General features: G+C 41.0%; 2 protein-coding genes across 3 annotated transcripts; one reads left to right on the top strand and one right to left on the bottom strand.

The window, feature by feature from the left end:
• Nucleotides 1-601: 601 nt before the first annotated feature.
• Nucleotides 602-3,307, bottom strand: LOC134036785 (zinc finger protein OZF-like). Its single transcript, XM_062481869.1, has 3 exons — nucleotides 3,176-3,307; nucleotides 2,581-2,719; nucleotides 602-2,464 (listed from the first exon to the last, which is right to left on the bottom strand). Exons 1-3 carry the CDS (start codon nucleotides 3,224-3,226, stop codon nucleotides 1,134-1,136), a joined length of 1,521 nt encoding a protein of 506 aa, XP_062337853.1. The 5' UTR covers nucleotides 3,227-3,307; the 3' UTR covers nucleotides 602-1,133.
• Nucleotides 3,308-3,543: 236 nt separating this feature from the next.
• Nucleotides 3,544-10,105, top strand: si:dkey-154p10.3 (zinc finger protein ZFP2). Of its 2 annotated transcripts, XM_062481351.1 has the most exons (8): nucleotides 3,544-3,631; nucleotides 4,127-4,599; nucleotides 5,165-5,831; nucleotides 5,912-5,993; nucleotides 6,454-6,663; nucleotides 7,326-7,459; nucleotides 8,008-8,131; nucleotides 8,688-10,105. In XM_062481351.1, the coding sequence occupies exons 2-8, from the start codon at nucleotides 4,171-4,173 to the stop codon at nucleotides 8,854-8,856; spliced, it is 1,815 nt and encodes a 604-aa protein (XP_062337335.1). In that variant the 5' UTR covers nucleotides 3,544-3,631; nucleotides 4,127-4,170; the 3' UTR covers nucleotides 8,857-10,105. The 2 variants fall into 2 exon arrangements, with proteins under 2 accessions (XP_062337335.1, XP_062337334.1); XM_062481350.1 differs by having other exon boundaries at nucleotides 3,591-4,599.
• The last annotated feature ends 24 nt before the right edge of the window (nucleotides 10,106-10,129 follow it).

Raw genomic sequence — 10,129 nt, 5'->3', positions numbered from 1 at the left:
GTGAATTTTTATTGATATTTAAGCAGTTCAAGTCCAGTGAATAACCTGAAATGGTACAAAGGTAAGAGGTAAACTGCCAGAGGTTAAAAATATTTTTTTAGTTTTTTCAATTCACAAAGGAAGACAGACAGACCATTATAACCCTTAAAAGTGTAGGTCTTTACTTTAGATATAAATTGCAAAGAAAGCCAAGGTGTCAGTGAGTAACCCATCAAAAGGCACTTGGAAACTGGAGGAAACTCTGACACGAAGAGGTCTAGCAGACCCAAAGCCACAACAGAATCAGAAGTTTCTGAGAGTCAACAGCTTGCGTGATAGGCAGGTCACAGGACAACAGCTTCAAGCTCAGCTTAACACTGGTCGAAGTACGCAAGTCTCAGTTGATGGTTGAAAGTGATGGTTTGGGGGCTCTTTTGCTGGATCCAGTCGGCAACTTCCACAGAGTGAGGGGCACCCTGAACCAAAACTGCTACCACAGCATTTTGCAGCGCCATGCAATACCCTCTGGTATACGCCTAGTCGTTCAGGGGTTCATCCTACAGCAAGATAATGACCCAAAACATACCTCCAGGCTATGTCAGAACTACCTTAGAAGAAAAGAACAAGAGGGTAGGCTTCAAATCATGGAATGGCCAGCACAGTCTCCAGACTTAAACCCCATCAAGCTGGTTTGGGATGAACTGGACAGGTGCAAAGCAACCTACAAGTGCAACACATTTGTGGGAACTTCTGCAACAGTGTTGGGAAGAACTTTCCGAACAATATTTGATTTCCATTGTAGAAAGAATGCCACGAGTGTGTTCAACTGTTATATCTGCGATTTCAGATTACATTTTACATATTTCAGCGTACATTGGGACATGAAACTATGTACATTTCAATAAAAACTGGAAAAATTGAGGTGTTCTAAAACTTTTGACCGGTAGTGTGTATGTATATATATCCGTTTAGCAGTTACTCAACAGTAAAAACCCTTAATGAATACATACAGTACATTTTAGTCAGTACGTTTTCTACCAAAAGCATGTGATGAAAACCCACCAACAATATCAAGAGGGAGACATAGTTGTGATTCCTTATTTTCCCCAGGTGTTCCCAGATAAGTCATTGGTCTTTCTGTTGGATACCTTTTCTCATTCTAAAGTGTTAGGCTTATGTCGTTTCTTATGCTGACCAAGCTCAGGCCGTGACTTGAAAGCTTTGCCACAATGGCAGGCAAACGGTCTCTCTCCAGTGTGGTTCATCTCATGCAATTGTAGGGCGCGTCCATTGGTGTACGACTTTCCGCAGGTAATGCAGCAGTAGGGTTTTTCTCCTGTGTGTCCACGTGTGTGTACCAACAAGGCTCCCGATGTTCGGAAACTATCGCCACAAATGTTGCAACTGTAAGGCTTCTCTCCGGTGTGTCTGCGTTCATGTGCTCTCAGGGCATTGTGATAAGAAAACATCTTTTCACAGTAAGAGCAATGGTACAGTTTCTCTTTCGTATGTGATAATCGATGTATTTTCAAGTAATGGGCAATTGTGAAGCTTTTTCCGCAGTCTGTGCAGCTAAAGGGTTTTTCTCCATTATGATACAACTTCTGATGGCTTCTTAGATGAGATGACTGAGTGAAGCCCTTGCCACAATCAGTACAACAAAATGGCCTCTCTCCAGTGTGTGTTACCTGGTGTGCTTTTAAATGTGGGCGTTGAGCAAACTTCTTACCACAATCTTGACACGTATAAGGTTTCTCACCAGTGTGCGTTCTCCAATGAAGTTTCAGACCAGACATTCTCCTGAAACCTATCCCACAATCAGAACACTGGTAAGGTCTATCTTCTCTATGCATTACCAGATGAGTTTTCAGCCCAGCTGCTGACTTGAATAACTTTCCACAGTCGGTGCACTGGAAAGATTTTTCCTTGGAATGTGTCCTTTGGTGACTATACAGTTCCGACGATGACGCAAAAGCCTTTTCACACTCTGTGCAATGGTAAGGCTTCTCTCCGCTGTGTATCCTTTGGTGAGTGGTTAATCCCTGCTGGGTGGTAAAGTTTTTTCCACAATCTTCACAATGATAAGGTTTCTCAACACTATGTTTGGGTAGGTGCATGCTTAAATCCTTCAGTTTACTAAAACCCAATCCACAGTCTGAGCAGTGATATGGTTGACCTACAGTGTGTGCCCATTGGTGTGTTTTCAATTCTCTTAGCAGAAAGAATGTCTTCTTGCAGTAAGAACAGGTATGGGATTTCTCTCTAGAATGTACACGCTGATGTAACACTAATCCAGACATTGAAGTAAAACCCTTTCCACAGTCAGCACAGTGATTAGGTTTTACTCCTCTGTGTACATGCTGATGCATTTCCAGGTATGACAGTGAATAGAACTTCCTCCCACATTCTGAGCAAACATGGGCCTTCTTCCCTTCTCGTGATGAAGAATGGTTTTGTCTCGTAGAACGGTAGCTGTGCCGCTGTCCTGTAAGAATAAGAAATAAAACTTATGTTAATTCAACAATGCTTCAGAAAAGCAGTGGCACAAAAAACACAGAAGATTCTAACACAGAAGTGTATCTTCCTTACACAAACTCTTACCAAGAAAGATACAGTCTTTTGATCCCAGCAGTTTCCTGCAGTCTGTTAGCCTCACAGACAGATTCTTGAGGATAGCACACACTTTTTGGCCTCCATCATTTCCACCTCTGGACTCATTGTACTTGGATTCATCAATGTCCTACAAGTAGTAAAATAATCCAAATGCATTATTTTGAATATGAAAAAAACTGTTGCACATATCCAAGAAGTATACATGGGTCTTATCTAGGTGTCAGGCCTACATTTATTCGTTTGGTCAACTCTTTCTTACTCTCACTGAGTGACCGACCTCACACCAATGCTCTGCTGGCTAACGGGCAAATTCCGCTTGAAGGTTGTAACATAGGAGAGGATTCCCAGAAGAATGGGCAGTCATCGAAGCGAAGTAGCAACGCTATAATATTATATTTAGGTGGTTAGTAGTGAGCAGCAATGTACATCCATTGCATGTCCTTTCAGCACTAAATCATAATTGTATGTTCGTATGTGTTTTCACACCATATATTCCACAGTCATCTAGCAACACAGTTAGGCTAGTATGTCACATGCAGGTTGCCTCGTCCTAAATTACACTGAATTACTGAAAGTTACTTACATGGAACACGGGTTCTTCCTTGAAAATCTCATTTAATTGAGCAACTTCCATCTCACTTCAAAAGCTGCAAAATCCTGTAAACATGTCCACCTCTGTTTGTAGCAACACTAACCGAGAGTACGTCCGGGTTCGAATTGACGAGACTTTTCGAAATAAAGGCACGCTACAAAAAACACATTTAAAACAACTTAAATTCAGTTTCTACTTGTACTTGTTACAGCTATATCATGGTGGGCACTGAGGGTCATACACATTGAGATTATACAACAACACATACACCATCCATTACACATAGGCAAATATAATTCAGTGAAACTATAGAATGTCATAGACAGAAAGCATAGCATTATAGCCTAACGTACAGTACCGCTAGGTGGTGGCGATTCACCTCGTTGGTGAAAATGTTTACTCAACCCACAGAAGAAGAAGTTTGCTGTCTACTGTGACGTTCAAAATGTGGGGGCGGTAACTTGCTAGCTAGCAATCTAGTTAGCTCTTGTCTAACTTGTTTTCTATTTATTAAGATGTATTAAAAAGATGTATTATTCTGTGTGAGCGGGTTGCTAGTTGCAAACGATGCGGATGAATAGCCTTACGTTACTCATCAAGTTAACCTTTCTATAGCTAGATCTAACCATGCGATAGTGTGTATACTAGCTAGTTCTAACGTTATGTTAGTTGCTATATCTGGCTACTGACTGTACGCTAGTACTGTAGCGTCGAGCTAAAAACGCATCTACAGTAGTTAGCAATACGTGATTAATTGTTTTGTAGGCTATGTCAGGATGCAGTTGATGCAGCTTCAGATATTATTTAGTCCTTGTGCGAGCAGCTTTAGATAGCTTGCAAATGTTAGGGTTAGGGTTAAGTGCCTTTTAATTCTGTCTTACAAAATGAGTCCAGTTAAAGATGACTATCAGGAAATAAGACCCGTGTCTTTGCGTCTTTTAGAAGAGAATGTCACCTCCAGTCTATACTGTGGGACTGTCAAGGGGATGGAAGATCAAGTTTTACTGGAAGCCTTCTTGGTAGAAGTCTACCGCTGTCGAGTGTGTCAGTTCAGTACTGGTCTGAAAGCCAATATTAACGCGCACTTTTTGGATGGACATGAATTGGGAGCCTCCACTTGCACCGTTCTCTCATGTATGAAAAAGGATGAAGGGGAGAATCTTCGTGTGGATGTTGGAATAGGGGTTGATGGAGAGGACAGTGACATTGATCAAAATGGCTCTCCCTTCAACTTAGAAGATGATCTGCATCCTTCTTCCAAGGATGGTGTCAACCATATTAATCATATGGGATTGGATCGCATTTCCTTTCTCCTGCCAATGTATGACATGCTGCCAAACATAAGCCCACGGTCATGTGACATGGGACTTGACTCCAACTCAGATGGAAGCCTACATGTTGCACAGACTTGTGAGGTAAAAGAGAAATGTCCTCACAAAAATGATAAGATGGTGTAGCTGCCCCACATTGCAACACATTACCAATTCCACTGAACTACCAGCAGTGCAGGTAGAAATGGACAACACACATTTGTTTGACTTCATACAGATTTGTTATAACTCAGTGTGTCTGTCATCAATCCATATTTCCTGACTTGCAGAGCACATTACTTGCGGATATAGAGACACTCTTGAACATCCTAAATTATATTCCGTCAGATTTCCTTAGATGTGTCGAAAGAATATTAGAAAAATGCAGAAACAGTTTTGCCAATGTGTTCCCATACTTAAATGTGTTTTAATGAACAATTTAAACGGTTTACCACTAAGCTATGTCATTGAGCTGTTGATGAGGGACACATTTATGTTTTGTCCTTAAGAAGGACTTGCATACTGTGAAGCTGAGGCTAAATAGAAGGTGCCCTGAAGTTGTGATAAACAATGTACAAAGTTATAGACCAATGTAACTTAATATATAACCACCAATATTCATTTTTCTTATCAGGCAGAATCAATTGATCCAACTCTTTGCTTTTCACAGGTAAGCACTCTGTTTGTTGAGGAACAACAGGATAAGGATGAAGATGACAAGGACTGCATGTTTGAATTGGAGGGCGATGCCTCTGTCAATCTGTCCTGTCCAATAGGCTCAGTAGTGAATGACACCGGGAGCCAGGATGAGGAAATGGCCCAGTCGGCTCACCTAAGGACCCTAGGACTGTGTCGTATCTCTACAGCCAAGACCCTTCCAAGCCAAACAGAGACCCTAAACACAAAGCTGTCCTCAATCCCAGTCTGTCAAGAGAGCTCCTCTCAGGATGATAAGATTCCTAAGAAGCCCCCACTACAGCATCTGCTCCCCAAGCAGTGGAGGTCAGGCAGGGGGAAACCACTTTCATGCATTTTTTGCAATGCAAGACTGACCTCCAAACGTTTGATTAAGGTCCACCAGAAGTCCCCTAAAGGAGACAAGGGCTTCAAGTGTCTGTGGTGTAGGTGGAGGCGGAGCAGATGGTGGGAGATGGAGCTCCACCGGAGGGGTCATGGGAGGAGGAGGAGATGGTGGGAGAGGCGTTCCAGGCCCTACAGTTGCCAGATCTGTTCCCAGACGTTCCGAAGCATTCAATCTCGTGATGCCCACAAACAGAAGCACAGTCAAATCCAAAGCAGTCAAGGATGCTTCATGTGCCTGCATTGTGACTACAGTGGTGAGTGTGAATTAGGCAAAACCCAGACCTAATTAAACAACTTTTTATTATGTGACTCCATTGTTTCCTCCGTCTCTCAGGTAGGTCCTGGGAAAGGCTACACAAACACATTGTCTTAAAGCATAAGAGCATCGTGGACAATAAGATGGATGTCTCAGATGAGTAGGTTGATTCCTTGCTTTAAATTAGTGTGGGAATTCTGTGGCTTCTTTGTAAACTCTAGGGCTTAGTTTCCCAGACATGGAATAAGCCTATAGTCCTAGACTAAAAACGGTTTTCAATAGAGATCATTGAAATGTTCTCTTAGTTTAGGACTTCGCTTATTCCATGTGTGGGAAACTGGCTGTAGGTGTCTGTTGCAACATAATTTTTTATGTTACCTATGTTGGTACACACTTGTTAGTGTGTTGAGTGCTTTGATAGAGGATAGGTGAACTCTGATTTTTACATTATAACAAAAATATTTCCAATTTGGAAAGGTACATACACAAGTTGACCAAAATTGATGAATTTACCTGTGATCAAGGCCATGTATTTTATTCAGATGAAAGTGAATTAAGTATGTGGATGCAATTCAAACCATGCATTATATGTTTCTTAATGTCATTTCCTAATTTAACAGATGTAACTCAAAGACATACATGCATCGTGAAATCACTTATCTTGAGGACTTGGCTGAAGGGGCTAGGTCTGAGAAGTCTTCTCACTTAAGAAAAACTAAGATGAAGCTGACCAGGGGGAAGAAGAATGCAGAGGGGGAAGAAAAGAATATGCCACGAAAAGAAGAACAGTCAACAAAGAGTAAAGGGTTTTGCTGTGCCCTCTGTGATAGGTACATTCTGTTTTACAATATGGTAAAGCTTTCCTCTGCAGTCTTCTGTCAAATATGTATTTGACCTTAGTCCATACAGTATATGCTGTCGTGCATTGCTTTGCCATAGGTTTGCGTCTATATCCTGCCAATTGGAAATGTTATGCTTGTCATTGGCTTTTTAGTCCCGACAGCACCAGCATCCAGCAACATTGACAGTCAGTGAGATATTCTATATAAACTTTGGATTTGCAATAGCTTTGTTGAAAGAACTAAAATAATTGTATTTTTCTCTATCTTATATTTGCACATTCTAGCCTATTTGGCATTTGTCAAGATCATCTGAGAGCGAGGCCTCAACCAAATTTCAGTATTGCATTATTTCCTGTTCATTTTGACTTAGAATAAAAAAGCCTGATGAATACTATACAAATCAGTTGAATAATCCAAATATTTTAATGTTATTAAAAAAAGCCTCACTATATGGCCTAAACACAGCCTACCTCAAACGGTACTTCCCTCTTCCTCAAGACTTGACCTATGTAGATATTGTTGCAGAGTAACTAATCTCAAATAGTAAAATGTATATTGGGTGAACAAATACCAAAACTGAGATATGCCCCTTTCCTGAACACCTTACTGTTGCATCTCTGATTGTTTAACCACTGACTGTATATCCTCAGGACGTTCTCCACAAAGCTTACGATGCGTCGCCACATGGGAATCCATCAGGGCTACAAACCATTCGAGTGCCCACACTGCCAGTACAGTACCCGCCTCAAGGCCTCCCTGGTACAACACCTACGAGTTCATACAGGTAGCTGTTTGCCTACATGTGCTCTTAAGTTCTCATCCAATAAGATCACCCTTTCTTTGATTGGATTGTAGTAAATTGACCTCGATGCTTTTTTCAGTTTGATTGGATAGAAGTTCCTGATCTATTTCCTGTCCTTTTGTTAATCCATTTTTTAATCACCACATTCTGCATGCCTTTCTGGTCATACACGCATCCAAAACACCTCAATCTGTTGACATTACATACTATACTGTATGTCAGCTACATTCGTTCAACGACAATATATATGTATATATAAGTATTTATTGAGGCTCTAGAACAGCTGTTAGTTTCGTAGTCTCAAGGGTGTAACCTAATTACACACATCAATGCAAAAGATGCACCATGTACTGTACATGTCAGTTATATTCTAAAACAAATCTAATATATTTGACCCAGATTTGGTGGCTTGCAACTGTGTAAAAAGGCAGTGTCAGGTGCAGTCTGGATGTTTAAATGACTACAATGTCATTAGTAAATAAAAAGATTTGCGTCTTGTTTCCATGCTGAACTTGTTTATCTGTCCACAGGAGAGAAGCCCTACAAATGCCCCCAGTGTCCGTATGCTTCCATTGATAGCAGTTCTCTACTCAGACACTCTCGAACACATACTCAGGAGAAGCCCTACCACTGCCAGTACTGCCCTTACAGCAGGTAACACACACATACCAGTGGGGGTCCATTGTTTAAAGGCTGCTGGGTAGACAATACATCACTGGTGCGAGGGGGGGCTCAGGGACACAATATCTGAGGGTTCCAACTCAGTCTGGATACAATCAGGTCACTGAAAACCCATACTGCTTTGCTTTCTTTCTTTTCTTTTGTCTGTCGCTGTACATTCCCGGCCTACACCATCATGCTTTCTTTTTCGTGCAGAAGGCTGACCACTGGAGTTGTATACTCAGTTACTAAATATAAACAAAACCAGAGGTGTCGTTTTTTTGGAGGCACCTTAAGCATTATATTACTAATGGAAATAGTAATTGTCGGAACTTGCCCTTCTCAACGTAGTTAGCTAACATTGAAACTAGATTGACAGGTAGCTTTCGAGACTGTCCATTCACTTATTTACCATTGGTTAGCCACTGGTGATTTCTGCCTGTGTTCCTAATGTAATGTGGAGCTGATCAAAACCATTTCTTGTTACAATGTGTGTAATGTGTGTCCTGACAGGTCTAATCACACTTTGTCTCTTTCTCGCACGTTGTAGCATTCAGAAGAAAAGCTTGGACCTGCATGCCCGTCGTCACCACACGGGCCAGTCTTTCCCCTGCCACCTGTGCCAGTACTCCAGCCCGGACCGACAACTACTTGTACGCCACCTGCGCAAGTACCACACTACAGAACAACCCCCCAGTACTGGAGCAGCAGTCACCTGAAGGTGCCTTGATCTGGCATCTTACTAAACAAGATTATGGCTATGTGAAATGAATGACTTTCTTACTAAAGACTTTTTCAGACCTTTAGCTGAATGAGAAAGACAAGTCAATGAGTGAAAATAGCATGTCACAACTTTTCTACACAAGAGTGACAAGTCAAGGGGTTGCAATGAGTGGTTGTTTAGGCGATTGTTGGCACCTGCACTTCCCTTGGGTGGGAGCTACACTTATGAAACGGTGGTTGAGTTCCTACAAAAGGGCAGCGTATAACATGAGTGAACAGTTCTACGGAAAAGTAAGCGCAGAAGGTGTTCTTATTTAATCTATATCAATAAATATAATTTATGCCTTATTTTATTCCTTATTTTTTACCTTGAAATGATTGACTGTAATTCCAACGTGGCACCTCAAGGCTTAATTTAGAGAATATACAGAGAGTGGTTTGTTATGTAAGTGAACTAACTTTCATCTATTTTGTTTGTAGTCGGCTCCTTCAGAAAGATGTTGTTTTATTGTGTGACTAACTCCATAAACACAACACATTCTGTTGAATTAGTAAGCTAAGTGGTACAAGTGCATTGGCCAACTGGATATAAGGCCACCATGCTTCAAACCAAACCTCTGCAACTCACTACGCAATCCCTGCAAGGAGATTAAAGTTAGTTTTTTTTTAAAGAAGCAAACCTTGATGTGATAAGGACACAATAGTTCTTACATGAATTGACAGGTAGCTGACACTCATCATTCAGCTACTTTGGTTGAAAGTCAGACCATGGGGGACTCATGTAACATACTTTCCGATACATCCTGTCACTAGTCAATTAGATTGTAGGTCAGTGATTGGAACTACTACTGGAGCAATGTAACAGGTCATTTCAACTAGCTTTGTTAAGGATTCCAGTTAGCCCTGCTCTACATAATCCTCTGCTTCTGTATTGATCAGACATGCATAAAGCACTCAAACGATTGCTCTCTATTTAGGGACAAAGTTGTGTGCTGTCTGACTGCAAATGGTTGAAAGTTGTTGTGGTGGACTAATGACAGATCTAATTACCTGTAGAACATCTCTTTTGATTGACCTACATCTTATTTTATTTGTCCCTTTGCAATGTCTGACCTACAAGCTATAATACATACAAATGGCTTAAAGCCATGGATTAAAGAAACAATGTATTTAAAATAATGTCGTTTTTAATTTCATAGACATTGTATTCACATTTCCATTGAAAATATATGCCACAATCCCGTTGATCAGCTTCACAGTTGATCAAAC

Source organism: Osmerus eperlanus, chromosome 16, assembly GCF_963692335.1.
Source record: "Osmerus eperlanus chromosome 16, fOsmEpe2.1, whole genome shotgun sequence".
Taxonomy (NCBI): Eukaryota; Metazoa; Chordata; class Actinopteri; order Osmeriformes; family Osmeridae; genus Osmerus; species Osmerus eperlanus.
This window is presented reverse-complemented; position numbering and strand designations above follow the sequence as displayed.

Bases quoted from the DNA above. Each gene is read 5' to 3' on its own strand.
- LOC134036785 (XM_062481869.1), bottom strand. From the start codon at position 3,226: ATGGAAGTTGCTCAATTAAATGAGATTTTCAAGGAAGAACCCGTGTTC. The intron at 2,720-3,175 runs GTAAGTAACTTT...TACTACTTGTAG, and splicing joins AGGAAGAACCCGTGTTCCAT to GACATTGATGAATCCAAGTA. The intron at 2,465-2,580 runs GTAAGAGTTTGT...TTATTCTTACAG, and splicing joins AAAAGACTGTATCTTTCTTG to GACAGCGGCACAGCTACCGT.
- si:dkey-154p10.3 (XM_062481350.1), top strand. From the start codon at position 4,069: ATGAGTCCAGTTAAAGATGACTATCAGGAAATAAGACCCGTGTCTTTG. The intron at 5,832-5,911 runs GTGAGTGTGAAT...TCCGTCTCTCAG, and splicing joins CCTGCATTGTGACTACAGTG to GTAGGTCCTGGGAAAGGCTA. The intron at 5,994-6,453 runs GTAGGTTGATTC...CTAATTTAACAG, and splicing joins AAGATGGATGTCTCAGATGA to ATGTAACTCAAAGACATACA.